The sequence below is a fragment of the Scyliorhinus torazame genome, chromosome 12, assembly GCF_047496885.1.
Source record: "Scyliorhinus torazame isolate Kashiwa2021f chromosome 12, sScyTor2.1, whole genome shotgun sequence".
NCBI classification, from domain to species: domain Eukaryota; kingdom Metazoa; phylum Chordata; class Chondrichthyes; order Carcharhiniformes; family Scyliorhinidae; genus Scyliorhinus; species Scyliorhinus torazame.
Window position 1 is genome coordinate 7,093,733 of NC_092718.1, and position 16,937 is coordinate 7,110,669.

Genomic DNA, 16,937 nt, shown 5'->3' on the forward strand with positions numbered 1-16,937 from the left:
GTTAGCGCTGCTGCCTCACGGCGCCAAGGACCCAGGTTCAATCCCAGCCCCAAGTCACTGTCCGTGTGGAGTTTGCACATTCTCCCCGTGTCTGCGTGGGTCTCACCCCCACGATCTAAAAGGGGAGGTGGTCTGGCCATGCTAAATTGCCCCTTAATTGGGAAATAAATAAATAAAACACTTTTTACTTGGCGAGATTCTCCGTTTGAAAGTGCTGATGACGGGACTGAGTCACCACTGCAACAGCCCCGTCCTGCACCCTTACCCCACACCTCTCAACCTCCTCCCCCCACCCGAGGGCAACCATTCAACCTTCAGAGAGAAAACAAAATCAAACAGTGCTTTTGTCATTTCTATAACTTAGTCACAATCCCCACTCAGCACGGTAGCCTTGTGGATAGCACAATTGCATCACAGCTCCAGGGTCCCAGATTCCGGCTTGGGTCACTGTCTGTGCGGAGTCTGCACATCCTCCCCGTGTGTGCGTGGGTTTCCTCCGGGTGCTCCGGTTTCCTCCCACAGTCCAAAAGATGTGCAGGTTAGGTTAGGTGGATTGGCCATGATAAATTGCCCTTAGTGTCCAAAATTGCCCTTAATGTTGGGTGGGTTTACTGGGTTATGGCGATAGGGTGGCGGTGTTGACCTTGGGTAGGGTGCTCTTTCCAAGAGCCGGTGCGGACTCGATGGGCCGAATGGCCTCCTTCTGCACTGTAAATTCTATCTATGAAACACTTCACCCATCGGCAGGCCCCTCGCACCCCACCCTGCACCACATACCTACACTCTGCCATGGCCAGATGCCCCGCACATACAGGCCAGCAGCTGCGAACCCCTGCGCCGCCCGGGTCTGAGTGTCTCACACTGCATTATCTGTCCCACCAGGAGAAGGCGGCCCACAACTGCTGGGAGAGAAAAGATCCCGCCAGATCAGTGGCCTGTCACCGTCGCTGAGCAGAGGGTGTTGGACCTGGTCGGCGAGATGGGAGTGCGGGCAGTCGCCGAGGCGGAGTCGGCATGGGACAGCCAAGTGCGCCCCCAAAGTGTTGCGACGTCCCTATGGTTAATGAGTAACCCCTCCCCCCTCCAACACGACTCCTACCCACAATTTCACCATGCGTCTTGAATGCCTTGCAGGGTCACCACCAGACGATGCGGAACCAAGCCACAGCCGCAACCCTGCGACTCACCAGGCGATGAGGCGGGACCATCCGGGCTCCCACGCCCCCAGCTGCAACCCTGCAATATCGGGGCTGGTTTAGCACAGGGCTAAAGAGCTGGCTTTGAAAGCAGACCACGGCAGGCCAACAGCACGGTTCAATTCGCGCACCGGCCTCCCTGAACAGGCGCCGGAATGTGGCGACTAGGGGCTTTTCACAGTAACTTCATTTGAAGCCTACTTGTGACAATAAGCTATTTTCACTTTTCAATACCCTGGAGCACATGTGCAGAGAGGACACCAACTTCTCCTCACTGCTGTAATCGCATTCTCCACCATCCCAGAGACACTCACCTCGGTTGAGCACTTCAGTGAAGAGGCTCCTGGGGCACTATCTGATGTGCACCACATACATGCAGCAGTGCATCTGGTGGAGGTAGAACCCCCTTCTGGAAAGGGTGGTCCCATGTAGATGCAGACACAGAACCAGGGACTACAGCTCGGTGGCATAGTGGTTAGCCCAATTTCTTCACAGCTCCAGGGTCCCAGGTTCGATTCCCCGCTGGGTCACTGTCTGTGCGGAGTCTGCACGTTCGCCCCGTGTCTGTGTGGGTTCCTTCCGGGTGCTCCGGTTTTGTCCCACTGTCCAAAGATGTGCAGGTTAGGTGGATTGGCCATGATAAATTGTCCTTGGTGTCCAAAAAGGTTAGGTTGGGTTACGGGGATAAAGGGGATGGGGTGGAGGCATGGGGCTTATGTAGGGTGCTCTTTCCAAGTGCCGGTGCAGACTCGATGGGCTGAATGGCCTCCTTCTGCACTGTAAATTCTATGATTCTAGGAGGGGGTGTCAGCAACCATCCAGCGCCTGCAGGTGCAGTTGGAGGCGTCCAACCGCTGCAGGAGCAAGGGGCATTGCCGACTATGCGTACCACCCATGGCAACACCGCGTGGGTGGCGCATACGTGCGGCCTCCTGTGCCTGCCCGGGCCCGATGTCCTGCCCATTCTCCTCATCAAACGAGGCATGTCATTCCTCCACCTCCAGCATGTTGCTCCTCTGCTGCGTGGTGTAATGGAGGATGGAGGGGGCCAGCACGATGCGGGAAACCCTCCCAGGGCTGTACTGGAGGGCCCCTCCAAAGCGGTCCAGTCACCTGCGATGGTGCCACTGGTGGGGTATCCGACCTGGGGGGGTCACAGTGTGCCTGGGAGTGTGGCCATGGTGCATCCGTCCACTGTGCGGTCTGTGCTCTGAGGGTGCCAACACCTGGTGGAGCACTGGCTGCGCTGGGTCACGCACAGGGTCACGCATGTTCAGGGTGCCAATGCACCGCTCAATGATGCGTCTGGTCACTGCATAAGTGTTACAGCGGTTCTCCACGTCAGTCTGAGGCGTCATTAGTCACGACCGCAGCAGATAGCCTCTAACACCCAGGAGCCAATCCCTCACCTGGGGGACTGCCTCTAAGGCGTCCTGCACACTGCCTGGATTGCGGCCAGACGTGCACGATGTGCATCCGGCGGTCACACACCAGCTGCACATTCAGGGAGTGGAATCCCTTCCTATTGATGAAGGGCACCCCCTCACCTGCCAGTGTTCGCAGAAGGACATGCGTCCTGTCGATCTCCCCCTGGAGCTGGGGCATACTGGTGATAGTGACGAATCCCACTGCCCGGGCAACCTGGTGGGCTCGGTCCATGTTGATGCTGACCGAGCATACAGGGCATCCGTTACGCGAATGCACCTGTGCACAGAGGTCTGGGAGATTCCGGACAGCTCCCTGCTTGGCTCCTGGAATAACCCCGTGGCCTAAAGGTTCAGGGCGACCATCACCTTGATGGCCACCGGAAGTGGGTGTCCTCCGCCATACCCCTGCCGTTCCAGATGCACCATGATCTGGCACAGATGTCGCATGGTCTCCCTGCTCAGCCGCAGTCGGTCCAGCAGGCGCCACCAGTGTACGAGGCCTTCTTCCCATCTCCTCGCCGATCTGCTGGGCGGCCGGCTCTCCATCGTCACCAGCTGGCTCCTGCTCCTCTGGGGCAGGCTCCTGTTCTGCAGGGTCCTCCCCGAGAAGCTCCTGCTCGTGCAGCCTCAGTGGATCTGCCAAGGCTGCGGCGGCCAGGCAGATACCAACCATACCCGGCTGTACACCGAGATTCATTTTCTGCAGGGAAATGCAGACATGTTAGCATGGTGAGTACTCCTGTGCCCAACTGGGTCCAACAGGGTTCACGGCAGCCTTGGCCCGTACTGCAGCCCCTGCCCAGCGTGTCCTCCTCCTCCTTCACTGTCCTAGCCCCACCCCACGACCATCCCAGGTCAACCTGGCCAACCCAGGACTCAAGACAGATACAGAGCCTATGTGTATTTGAAACACAGGTAACCAGACCTGACCGAAACCCCCACTCGTTTGCATTTCAATGGCCCATTTTCCCAGGACAATAGAACTCCACTCAAGCAACCGGTACAGCCACAGACTGATCGGCGCCACTCCCTTGCTCAGAAAGCACAACTGCCAAGGTCAATGACCGCTAAGGACCCGCCCAGCTACCAAGGCACCCGCCCCTTTATTGGCCGAAATCGAAGACAGTGATCAGAGCCCTGTCGAACTATTGGGTCCAAGGTTAAGGACCGCCCCAGAGAACACGAAATCCCAGAGGGATAAGAGAGAGCACAGCCATGTGTTCTGTCTCTTTTGGATCCGGCCTGTGCCACCCAATTGCAGCAGGAACAGCCAGCCAAGTTCAAGACCAACGATCGCTACCTGACGGATGAGCCCAGCAGAGACAGAGCCACTTTCTTCGAACCAGCCGAGTGAAATCCAGACAAAGGCCTTTATCCATTTGCACAGTGCTGGTCGCCCTGAAGTTAAGTATGGGTTATTGTAGCTGATAAGTGTAGTTTAACTTGTAGTAGATATTTTGTTTGCATGTCGAGGTAACTCTTGTGTATGTAAATAAACCATCTTTTGATCAAACTAACTGGTTGTGTGGTCATTTGATCGATATAAGGGAACGCTTGTGGTTCACTAAGACAAATAGAAATACCCACAGCATTGGCGATGCTGTTGGGTGGGACCGAAAAACACCAACACCAACACCACCCCCACCCCGCTACTCTCCCCGGCCCTGGCAGACGCCCTCCAGGCAGCGGCACAACTGGCACCCCACTGTTGCGCCTTTGGAAACTTTCCTTACCACCTCTCTCTCCTTCAGCAGCCATGTCGCCCGGTCCCCATCTTTAAATACCACAAGTGAACCGCGCTGATGCCACTTCCGCCTGGCCGGGACAGAGCATCGCGGGAGGCCGGAGCATCGCGGGAGGCCGGAGCATCGCGGGAGGCCGGAGCATCGCGGGAGGCCGGAGCATCGAGGGAGGCCGGAGCACCGCGGGAGGCCGGAGCATCGCGGGAGGCCGGAGCACCGCGGGAGGCCGGAGCATCGCGGGAGGCCGGAGCATCGCGGGAGGCCGGAGCATCGCGGGAGGCCGGAGCACCGCGGGAGGCCGGAGCATCGCGGGAGGCCGGAGCATCGCGGGAGGCCGGAGCACAGCGGGAGGCCGGAGCATCGAGGGGAGGCCCGAGCATCGCGGGAGGCCGGAGCACCGCGGGAGGCCGGAGCATCGCGGGAGGCCCGAGCATCGCGGGAGGCCCGAGCACCGCGGGAGGCCGGAGCACCGCGGGAGGCCGGAGCACCGCGGGAGGCCGGAGCACCGCGGGAGGCCGGAGCATCGAGGGGAGGCCGGAGCATCGAGGGGAGGCCGGAGCATCGCGGGAGGCCGGAGCATCGCGGGAGGCCGGAGCACCGCGGGAGGCCGGAGCATCGCGGGAGGCCCGAGCATCGAGGGGAGGCCGGAGCATCGAGGGGAGGCCGGAGCATCGAGGGGAGGCCGGAGCATCGCGGGAAGCCGGAGCACCGCGGGAGGCCGGAGCATCGCGGGGAGGCCGGAGCATCGCGGGGAGGCCGGAGCATCGAGGGGAGGCCGGAGCATCGCGGGAAGCCGGAGCACCGTGGGAGGCCGGAGCACCGCGGGAGGCCCGAGCATCGAGGGGAGGCCGGAACATCGAGGGGAGGCCGGAGCATCGAGGGGAGGCCGGAGCATCGCGGGAAGCCGGAGCACCGCGGGAGGCCGGAGCATCGCGGGAGGCCGGAGCACCGCGGGAGGCCGGAGCATCGCGGGAGGCCGGAGCATCGCGGGAGGCGCGAGCATCGAGGGGAGGCCGGAGCATCGAGGGGAGGCCGGAGCATCGCGGGAAGCCGGAGCACCGCGGGAGGCCGGAGCATCGAGGGGAGGCCGGAGCATCGCGGGAAGCCGGAGCACCGCGGGAGGCCGGGGCATCGCGGGAGGCCGGAGAATCGAGGGGAGGCCGGAGCATCGCGGGAGGCCGGAGCATCGCGGGAGGCCGGAGCACCGCGGGAGGCCGGAGCATCGCGGGAGGCCGGAGCACCGCGAGAGGCCGGAGCATCGAGGGGAGGCCGGAGCACCGCGGGAGGCCGGAGCATCGCGGGAGGCCGGAGCATCGCGGGAGGCCGGAGCACCGCGGGAGGCCGGAGCATCGCGGGAGGCCGGAGCACCGCGGGAGGCCGGAGCATCGCGGGAGGCCGGAGCATCGAGGGGAGGCCGGAGCATCGCGGGAGGCCCGAGCACCGCGGGAGGCCGGAGCATCGAGGGGAGGCCGGAGCATCGAGGGGAGGCCCGAGCACCGCGGGAGGCCCGAGCACCGCGGGAGGCCGGAGCATCGAGGGGAGGCCGGAGCACCGCGGGAGGCCGGAGCATCGAGGGGAGGCCGGAGCACCGCGGGAGGCCCGAGCATCGAGGGGAGGCCGGAGCACCGCGGGAGGCCCGAGCATCGAGGTGAGGCCGGAGCATCGCGGGAGGCCGGAGCATCGCGGGAGGCCGGAGCACCGCGGGAGGCCGGAGCATCGAGGGGAGGCCGGAGCATCGCGGGAAGCCGGAGCACCGCGGGAGGCCGGAGCATCGAGGGGAGGCCGGAGCATCGCGGGAAGCCGGAGCACCGCGGGAGGCCGGGGCATCGCGGGAGGCCGGAGAATCGAGGGGAGGCCGGAGCATCGCGGGAGGCCGGAGCATCGCGGGAGGCCGGAGCACCGCGGGAGGCCGGAGCATCGCGGGAGGCCGGAGCATCGCGGGAGGCCGGAGCATCGAGGAGAGGCCGGAGCATCGCGGGAGGCCCGAGCACCGCGGGAGGCCGGAGCATCGAGGGGAGGCCGGAGCATCGAGGGGAGGCCCGAGCACCGCGGGAGGCCCGAGCACCGCGGGAGGCCGGAGCATCGAGGGGAGGCCGGAGCACCGCGGGAGGCCGGAGCATCGAGGGGAGGCCGGAGCATCGAGGGGAGGCCGGAGCACCGCGGGAGGCCCGAGCACCGCGGGAGGCCCGAGCATCGCGGGAGGCCGGAGCACCGCGGGAGGCCGGAGCATCGCGGGGAGGCCGGAGCATCGAGGGGAGGCCGGAGCATCGAGGGGAGGCCGGAGCATCGAGGGGAGGCCGGAGCACCGCGGGAGGCCCGAGCACCGCGGGAGGCCCGAGCATCGCGGGAGGCCGGAGCACCGCGGGAGGCCGGAGCATCGCGGGGAGGCCGGAGCATCGAGGGGAGGCCGGAGCATCGAGGGGAGGCCGGAGCACCGCGGGAGGCCGGAGCATCGAGGGGAGGCCGGAGCATCGAGGGGAGGCCCGAGCACCGCGGGAGGCCCGAGCACCGCGGGAGGCCCGAGCATCGCGGGAGGCCGGAGCACCGCGGGAGGCCGGAGCATCGCGGGGAGGCCGGAGCATCGCGGGGAGGCCGGAGCATCGAGGGGAGGCCGGAGCATCGAGGGGAGGCCGGAGCATCGCGGGAGGCCGGAGCATCGAGGGGAGGCCGGAGCATCGCGGGAGGCCGGAGCATCGAGGGGAGGCCCGAGCACCGCGGGAGGCCGGAGCACCGCGGGAGGCCCGAGCATCGCGGGAGGCCGGAGCATCGAGGGGAGGCCCGAGCACCGCGGGAGGCCCGAGCACCGCGGGAGGCCCGAGCATCGCGGGAGGCCGGAGCACCGCGGGAGGCCCGAGCATCGCGGGAGGCCGGAGCATCGAGGGGAGGCCCGAGCACCGCGGGAGGCCCGAGCACCGCGGGAGGCCTGAGCATCGCGGGAGGCCCGAGCACCGCGGGAGGCCCGAGCATCGCGGGAGGCCGGAGCATCGAGGGGAGGCCGGAGCATCGCGGGGAGGCCGGAGCATCGAGGGGAGGCCGGAGCACCGTGGGAGGCCGGAGCACCGCGGGAGGCCCGAGCACCGCGGGAGGCCCGAGCACCGCGGGAGGCCCGAGCATCGAGGGGAGGCCGGAGCATCGAGGGGAGGCCGGAGCACCGCGGGAGGCCGGAGCACCGCGGGAGGCCGGAGCATCGAGGGGAGGCCGGAGCACCGCGGGAGGCCGGAGCACCGCGGGAGGCCCGAGCATCGCGGGAGGCCCGAGCATCGCGGGAGGCCCGAGCATCGAGGGGAGGCCGGAGCATCGCGGGAGGCCGGAGCATCGAGGGGAGGCCGGAGCACCGCGGGAGGCCGGAGCACCGCGGGAGGCCGGAGCATCGAGGGAGGCCGGAGCATCGCGGGAGGCCCGAGCATCGCGGGAGGCCGGAGCATCGAGGGGAGGCCGGAGCATCGAGGGGAGGCCGGAGCATCGCGGGAGGCCGGAGCATCGCGGGAGGCCCGAGCATCGAGGGGAGGCCGGAGCACCGAGGGGAGGCCGGAGCATCGAGGGGAGGCCCGAGCACCGCGGGAGGCCCGAGCACCGCGGGAGGCCCGAGCACCGCGGGAGGCCGGAGCATCGAGGGGAGGCCGGAGCACCGCGGGAGGCCGGAGCATCGAGGGGAGGCCGGAGCATCGAGGGGAGGCCGGAGCACCCCCGGAGGCCCGAGCACCGCGGGAGGCCCGAGCATCGCGGGAGGCCGGAGCACCGCGGGAGGCCGGAGCATCGCGGGGAGGCCGGAGCATCGAGGGGAGGCCGGAGCATCGAGGGGAGGCCGGAGCACCGCGGGAGGCCCGAGCACCGCGGGAGGCCCGAGCATCGCGGGAGGCCGGAGCACCGCGGGAGGCCGGAGCATCGCGGGGAGGCCGGAGCATCGAGGGGAGGCCGGAGCATCGAGGGGAGGCCGGAGCACCGCGGGAGGCCGGAGCATCGAGGGGAGGCCCGAGCACCGCGGGAGGCCGGAGCACGCGGGAGGCCCGAGCATCGCGGGAGGCCGGAGCATCGAGGGGAGGCCCGAGCACCGCGGGAGGCCCGAGCACCGCGGGAGGCCCGAGCATCGCGGGAGGCCGGAGCACCGCGGGAGGCCCGAGCATCGCGGGAGGCCGGAGCATCGAGGGGAGGCCCGAGCATCGCGGGAGGCCCGAGCACCGCGGGAGGCCCGAGCATCGCGGGAGGCCGGAGCATCGAGGGGAGGCCGGAGCATCGCGGGGAGGCCGGAGCATCGAGGGGAGGCCGGAGCACCGCGGGAGGCCGGAGCACCGCGGGAGGCCCGAGCACCGCGGGAGGCCGGAGCACCGCGGGAGGCCCGAGCATCGAGGGGAGGCCGGAGCATCGAGGGGAGGCCGGAGCACCGCGGGAGGCCGGAGCACCGCGGGAGGCCGGAGCATCGAGGGGAGGCCGGAGCACCGCGGGAGGCCGGAGCACCGCGGGAGGCCCGAGCATCGCGGGAGGCCCGAGCATCGCGGGAGGCCCGAGCATCGAGGGGAGGCCGGAGCACCGCGGGAGGCCGGAGCACCGCGGGAGGCCGGAGCACCGCGGGAGGCCGGAGCACCGCGGGAGGCCCGAGCATCGCGGGAGGCCCGAGCACCGCGGGAGGCCGGAGCACCGCGGGAGGCCGGAGCATCGCGGGAGGCCGGAGCACCGCGGGAGGCCGGAGCACCGCGGGAGGCCGGAGCACCGCGGGAGGCCGGAGCACCGCGGGGAGGCCGGAGCACCGCGGGGAGGCCGGAGCATCGCGGGAGGCCGGAGCACCGCGGGAGGCCGGAGCACCGCGGGAGGCCGGAGCACCGCGGGAGGCCGGAGCATCGCGGGAGGCCGGAGCACCGCGGGAGGCCCGAGCATCGAGGGGAGGCCGGAGCATCGCGGGAGGCCGGAGCATCGCGGGAGGCCGGAGCACCGCCGGAGGCCCGAGCATCGAGGGGAGGCCGGAGCATCGCGGGAGGCCGGAGCATCGCGGGAGGCCGGAGCATCGCGGGAGGCCGGAGCACCGCGGGAGGCCGGAGCACCGCGGGAGGCCGGAGCATCGAGGGAGGCCGGAGCATCGCGGGAGGCCCGAGCATCGCGGGAGGCCGGAGCATCGAGGGGAGGCCGGAGCATCGAGGGGAGGCCGGAGCATCGCGGGAGGCCGGAGCATCGCGGGAGGCCCGAGCATCGAGGGGAGGCCGGAGCACCGAGGGGAGGCCGGAGCACCGCGGGAGGCCGGAGCATCGAGGGGAGGCCGGAGCATCGCGGGAGGCCGGAGTCTATGGGTTGGGGTCGTTAATGATATGTTAATGAGTGTCACTGTACGATCTGCATGCCCATGCAGATGAGCAGGGTGGTGGGGGGCGGGGGAGGTGGGCCACATCCAAGCCGCCATTGAGGTACCGGAGCATGGTGTCTGTTGGCGCCCAGCACCAACCTCGATTTTCGGCTGACGCCCGATTCCGGTGTCGCTGGGCGGAGAATCCCGCCTTTTATCTTTCCCCAACCAACATGTTTGGAATCGGACTGTGTAAAACATGTTTGCGTTTTGCTTTGCGCGTCTGAAATCATTATTGATGTGTGTGGAAGCTCATCACAGAGAGCTTTGGGGAAACAAGCCCTGACGTTGGCACCCACTGTGTATGGTTATCACTGCCCACACAGCGCGGTCCATTACTCAGTTATGGTGCTATGCAGAAGTAAACTGAGGTCATGTACAGTCCTCCACAACAGTGGGGGGGGGGGGGGGGGGGGGGCATCCCTGGGGTTACATCACCCACCTGCCATCTGGGAGTGGGCTACGTCACCCGTCTGGCTTGTGACACAGAAAGTGAAGGGGGATAAAATCAACACCCCAAGATAGCACCCTGTTCAAACTTACTATGAGGAAACAAAATGCGTTCTGTAACAGGAAATGCTGGAAAAACTGGGACCAAATGTGGGGCGAGAAACAGAGTTAATGTTTTCGTTTCCGCATGACTCTCCTTCAGAACTGTTCAAAACAACAGTCAGTACAGACTCAAAACATCATCCACACAATCCATACAGTGCAGGAGGCCATTGGACCATCGAGTCTGTACTGACCCTCCGAGAGAGCACTTTACCCACGTCCACTCCCCTGCTCCGTCCCCACAAACCTGCGCATTAATCAAGGCCAATCCACCCAACCTGCACATCTTGGACTGTGGGAGGAAACCCACACAGCTGGAGAATGTGCAAACTCCACACAGACAGTCACCCAAGGCCGGAATCGAACCCGGGTCCCAGGCGTTGTGATGCAACAGTGCTAACCACTGTGCCGCCCTCTGTTTCTCTCTCCACAGATGCTGCCAGACCTGTTGAGTTTTTCCAGCGCTTCCTGTTTTTATTCCAGATTTCCAGAATCTGCAATATTTTGCTTTTGTTTTCTGTAACACGTTTGGTAGCAGCATCTTGCAAGAAGGGAGGCAGGAGGGGGCCCACTTAGGTCTTCTCTAAGGTGACACAGTGGCTAGCACTGCTGTCTCATATACCGGGAACCTGGGTTCAATTCCGGCCTCGGTCTGTGTGGAGTTTGCACTTTCTCCCTTTATCGATGTGGGTTTCCTCCGGGTGCTCCGGCTTTTTCCCATGGTCAAAGATGTGCAGGTTTGGTGGTTTGGCCATGGTCAATTGCCCCTTAATGTCTAACAGTTAGGTGGAGTTACAGGAATAGGATGGGGAGTGGGTCTAGATAGGGTGCTCTTTCGGAGGGTGGGTGCAGACTTGATGGGCCGAATGGCCTCCTTCTGCACTGTAGGGATCCAAGATTGTCCTCAGTGCTGCAGAGAAAAGATGCATTTAAAATATACAAAGAGTGGCTTGTCATGTGATCTTCGTTCGGCAACTGCCAGAGGAATTAAAAAAACACTTTGTGTGTTCCAAAGGTGACTTGATTAGCTTCTGTCTGGAAGCTAATTTAGCCAGGATTCCATTGCCCAAGTGATTAGTCCAAATGGCCTTTATCCAACAGTTGAATACCTTAGGTGATTGCCATAGATGATTTGCTGATGAGAGCAGGAGATGGAAGTACTTCACACTCCCCGGAAGTCAGCTTTTGCCATGTTCAATGGACAATAAATGTGCTCCACTCCAATGAATTGAATGTGAAACATAAAGTAATGCAAATTGGGGTTAGCTATCCTGGGCTGTGAGTCCTGGGCTGTGAGTTCAAATCACTTTAGTGTCGGTGCTTTCAAAAAGTCTTGCTTTTAAAAGTTCAATTCAGATTCCCAGCCGTGGATTAAGATTATTATTTGGCACAAAGCATATGGACGATAAGGGAATAGTGTAGATGGGCTTTAGAGTGGTTTCACAGGTCGGCGCAACATCGAGGGCCGAAGGGCCTGTACTGCGCTATAATGTTCTATGTTCAATGTTCTATGTTCACGACAGGGGAAATAGAGTTAATGTTTCTGAAAACTGGTTTTGAGAAAGGTTCATCGACCTGAAACGTTAATTCTTTCTGTCTCCATTGATGCTGCCTGAGATGCTGAATATTTCCAGCATTTTATAATAATAATCTTTATAATAATAATAATCTTTATTGTCACAAGTAGGCTTACATTAACACTGCAATGAAGTTACTGTGAAAAGCCCCTAGTCGCCCCACTCCGGCGCCTGTTCGGGTACACAGAGGGAGATTTCAGAATGTCCAAATTACCGAACAGCACATCTTTCGGAACTTGTGGGAGGAAACCGGAGCCCCCGGAGGAAACCCACGCAGACACGGGGAGAACGTGCAGACACCGCACAGACAGTGACCCAAGCCGGGAATCGAACCTGTCTGGTTTAGCACACTGGGCTAAATCGCTGGCTTTTAAAGCAGACCAAGGCAGGCCAGCAGCACGGTTCGATTCCCATACCAGCCTCCCCGAACAGGCGCCGGAATGTGGCGACTAGGGGCTTTTCACAGTAACTTCATTGAAGCCTACTCGTGACAATAAGCAATTTTCATTTTCACCTGGGCCCCTGGCGCTGTGAAGCCAGAGTGCTAACCGCTAAGCTGCCGTTTTTACATTAAATTTCCAGCATTTGAGGTATTTTGCTTTTGTAATAGATCCCAGCATCGGTTTAGTTTGTGCTTTTGGGTCTCATTATCCCAGGTTATTTTGTTATGTGGTGGATGTGTAGAATTTACACTTACCAATGCAGTCTTTCATAACTTGAGGGTAGTCCCCACTGAAAATAGGGTTGGCAAACCAGCCTAGATAAAACTGGATGTATCGCTCCGCAGCCTCGATATCCTTTTGGCTTGTAATGTCGACTGGCTCTCCCCATTCACTTGTGATAGAGATTCCCACCAATCCTTTCATATTAAAAGAATATTTAACAAGTTATTAACCACACAAATGATATCTCATTGAGAATATGCATGAATCAACTGTAATTTGTAAACTAGGGGCTGGTTTAGCACAGCAGCTAAACAGCTGGCTTGTAATGCAGAACAATGCCAGCAGCGCGGGTTCAATTCCCGTACCGGCCTCCCCGAACAGGCCCGCAATGTGGCGACTAGGGGCTTTTCACAGTAACTTCATTGAAGCCTACTTGTGACAACAAGCGATTATTATTATTATTCTGTGTGACTGATACATCTCTGCAAAGCAGAACGAAGCTTCATAGAAGGAGGCCATTTGGCCCCTCATACTGGCTCTTTGCAAGAGTTTTCCAATTCGTCCCACTCCCCTTAGCCTTGCATGTTACCTTTTCAAGTATTAATTCAATTCCCTTTTAAAAGTTACGATTGAATGTGCCATCTAGCTTTAACTTGCTGCTTAAAACTATTCTCAAATTCCTTCCTTTTGCCAAGTTGCCGTAAATCGATGTTGTCTACTGACCCTTCTACCAACAGAAGCAGCATCTTTCTATTTAATCTATCTAAATCCTCCACAATTGTGAACACTTCTTTTAAAACTCTCCTTAACCTTCTCTGCTCCAAGGGGAACAACCTCAATTTCTACTGTTGCTCCACAGGACTGAAGACCCTCACCTGATCTAAGTGTAATAAGACAGCTTGGGGCTGAATGGCCATCATAGATACATCCAATCCATAACGTTATACTTGGACAGCACGCAATATATTAATTTTTTAAAATAAATGCGGAGTACCCAATTCTTTTTTCCCAATTAAGGGGCAATTTAACGTGGCCAATCCACCTACCCTGCACATCTTTGGGTTGTTGGGGCGAAACCTATGCAGAGACGGGGAGAACGTGCAAACTCCACACGGACAGTGACCCGGGGCCGGGATCGACCCCGGGTCCTCGGCACCGTGAGGCAGCAGCGCTAACCTCTGCGCCACCTTGCCGCCCCATATTTGTTTATATTTATACGCAACCCACCTTTACCTGTAAACAGTGATAATTCCGTGGAATCTGCCACGTCCACCTATCACTCAAATTCCATTAACACCAATTGAAGGTGATGAAATATCTCACCCTGTAAACCCTGCTAATCTTTACAGCAGAAACTCTAGTCAAACTAGACAATGTATACGACTCCAATTGGGTGATAAATGTTTGCATTTGATTTGATTCTGTTCAGTCTTAACGGATAGCTTGGATACCTTTTTGGTGATTCCTCCAGAGTTTGTCATAGGTGTGCCAAGCCTTTGCGTGAGCCTGTGAAGCAGAGGTCGACAGCGTTAATGGGATTACGGTGTGTCCGCCTTTTCCTCCCACACAGTCTCAGCTCTCACCCCACCTTAATGAGCTCTGCCAAAACATCTACATCACAAAGGTTTACACGTAAGCTTGACTTCGTGGTAACACTTGAAACTCAAGAGTTAGAACTCCGGTTTCCTCCCACAGTCCCGGTTTCCTCCCACAGTCCAAAGATGTGCAGGTTAGGTGGATTGGCCATGATAAATTGCCCTTAGTGTTGGGTGGAGGTGTTGACCTTGGGTAGGATGCTCTTTCCAAGAGCAGGTGCAGACTCAATGGGCCGAATGGCCTCCTTCTGCACTGTAAATTCTATGATAATCTATGATTAATCTAGGACAAAGGTTCGGCACAACATCGTGGGCCGAAGGGCCTGTTCTGTGCTGTATTTTTCTATGTTCTAGAACGTTGTGGGTTTGAGCCACTCTACAGGAACTTGAGTCACAAAACCCACAAATTTGAATGAGCTCCCGTGCCCACTCCCCTGTCCATTACCCGTAACCCCCTAACCTAACCCGCACATCCCTGGACACTAAGGGCAATTTATCATGACCAATCATGTGTCCCACCTGCACATCTTTGGACTGTGGGAGGAAACCGGAGCACCCGGAGGAAACCCACGCAGATATGGGGAGAACGTGCAGACTGTACAGACAGTCACCTGAGGCCAGAATTGAACCTGGGTCCCTGGCGCTGTGAGGCAGCAGTGCTAACCACTGTGCCAACAGGCCATCCCGTTTACTCGAGCAAAAGATCCCAGGAACAAGAACAGGGGCGCTTTCCTTGTATCTTGGCCAATATTTATTCCTCAACCACAACCAAAAACATATTATCTTACATCTGTTGTAACTTGCTGTGCCTAAATTATCTGAACATTTGCCTACATAACAATAATGACTATACTTCATTGGCTGTACCCCAAGAGCATGAAAGGTTCTGTACAGCAGCACGTTCTTCTGTATTTCGATGTGTTATGTATTTTTTGTTATTGAGAACAGGGAGGGTACTCACCTTAATGATGTTATGCGCTGCCCTGTAAGCTCCTACTCCTTTCAGCCTTAACCCTGGAGCGTGCTCGCCCACCTCATATCCCTCCACAGCTGTGGACTACAATGAAAAATGCAATATGTTATTATCGAAAGAAGTCAGTTCGCACATATCTCCATTACTGATACTGACCTACGAAAGCGCTTGTGAGGTGAGATCATACAAAGATACAAATTAGGAGCAGGATAAGGCCACTCGGCCCCTCGAGCCTGCTATGCCTTTGAAGAAGATCATGGCTGATCTGACTGAATACTCACGGAGTTCTCCATGTTAAAGTTTCAGAGTGTTGTCAGGACTCTTCTCAAACACACACTTCCCAATCTCACTTCTGCCAGTCGGTTGTTGGAAGGGGGAAGTGGAAATCAGGGGAAATAAAATAGGAATCCTCTACTGCTTTCAGCTAATGCATGTCTCTTATCAGCAAGTCAAGAATATCATTAACAGGATATTTTTAAAAATTCATTCATGGGATGTGGGCGTCGCCAGCATTTATTGCCCATCCCTAATTGCCCTTGAGGGGGAAGTTAAGAGTCAACTACATTGCTGTGGGTCTGGAGTCACATGTAGGCCAGACCGGGTAAGGACGGCAGATTTCCTTCCCTAAAGGACATCAGTGAACCAGATGGGTTTTAAAGACAATTGACAATGGTTTCATCATTAGACTTCTAATTCCAGATTTTTATTGAATTCAAAAATCGGTGCAAAACGGCCAGCGATCCCCCGTCTGATGCCCTGGCTCGAGCTGCCGATACGGCCAGAGAATTGCCGGATCCGTGGCCGCGCATGCGCACGGCGGCGTGGGACATGGCGCCGGCCGTGCCCCCAGCCCCTGCCAAAGCCCCCACTGCCTGCGGATCGCGCCCCCCCCCCCCCCCGATTGTGGCGCCGCTGGACTCAGTCCACAGCCGCCATGTTCCCGACAGAAAATAGCACGAGAGACCCACGCCGTCGGGAACTCGGCCGGTCGAGGGCGGAGCATCGGGGAGCCTCGGGCAACGTCCTGAGGCCATCCATGCGGCTTGCGGCGTACTCCTAGAGTATGCAGTTTTGGAGGCGGCGGAACTTCACAAAAGCGGCGCCACCCCCCCGATTTCGGCGCCAACGTGGATTCTCCGGCCAATCGCCAAATGCGATTTTGGAATCGGAGACCGGAGAATCCCGCCCGACATGTCCACAACTACACAGGATGATCCCAGGTTAACTGTGCTGACTCTCAATTTTGTGACAGGAAACCATCTGACTGCTCAAGTCCAGCCATTAGGAAGCAGTGAGTTACCAGGTCTGTCTGCAGTGTTTTTTAAAAAATATATTTTTATTAAGAATTTTTCAATAACAATATTTTCCACCTTACAAACAACCCCCCCCCCCCCCCCCCCGCCCCCCCGTAACAAAGAAAAGAACTTGCACGGCAAGACATGAACATGGCAAGTCAATAAAATACAGAACTTTGTACAATGGATTCTTCCCGTACCTGTCAGTTTCCGGATCATTCATGTGCTTTCTTGCTCACATGCCCCCCACAGGAACCCCCCCCCCCTCCACCCCACGACCGATGTCCCCCCCTCCCCCCCACCCCCCCTGGGTTGCTGCTGCTGCTGTCCGACCTTCATCTAACGCTCCGCGAGATAGTCTAGGAACGGTTGCCACCGCCTGTAGAACCCCTGCGCAGACCCTCTCAAGGCGAACTTAATCCTTTCCAGCTTTATGAACCCAGCCATATCATTTATCCAGGCCTCCACGCCAGGGGGCTTTGCCTCCTTCCACATTAACAAGATCCTTCGCCGGGCTACTAGGGACGCAAAGGCCAGAATGCCGGCCTCTTTCGCCTCCTGCACTCCCGGCTCATCCACTACT

The 16,937-nt window shown here is 59.8% G+C and overlaps 1 protein-coding gene across 9 annotated transcripts in view; it reads right to left on the reverse strand.

Annotated features, from left to right (window-relative positions):
• The window catches only part of LOC140387370 (lactase-like protein), a 113,206-nt gene that overhangs the window by 26,223 nt on the left and 70,046 nt on the right, over positions 1-16,937 (reverse strand). For all 9 annotated transcript variants that reach the window (XM_072470362.1, XM_072470364.1, XM_072470360.1 and 6 more), the window contains 3 exons: positions 15,048-15,143; positions 13,943-13,997; positions 12,524-12,685 (listed from right to left, as the gene is read on the reverse strand). In XM_072470362.1, coding sequence (XP_072326463.1) covers positions 12,524-12,685; positions 13,943-13,997; positions 15,048-15,143 — 313 coding nt within the window. The remainder of the gene's footprint in view (positions 1-12,523; positions 12,686-13,942; positions 13,998-15,047; positions 15,144-16,937) is intronic.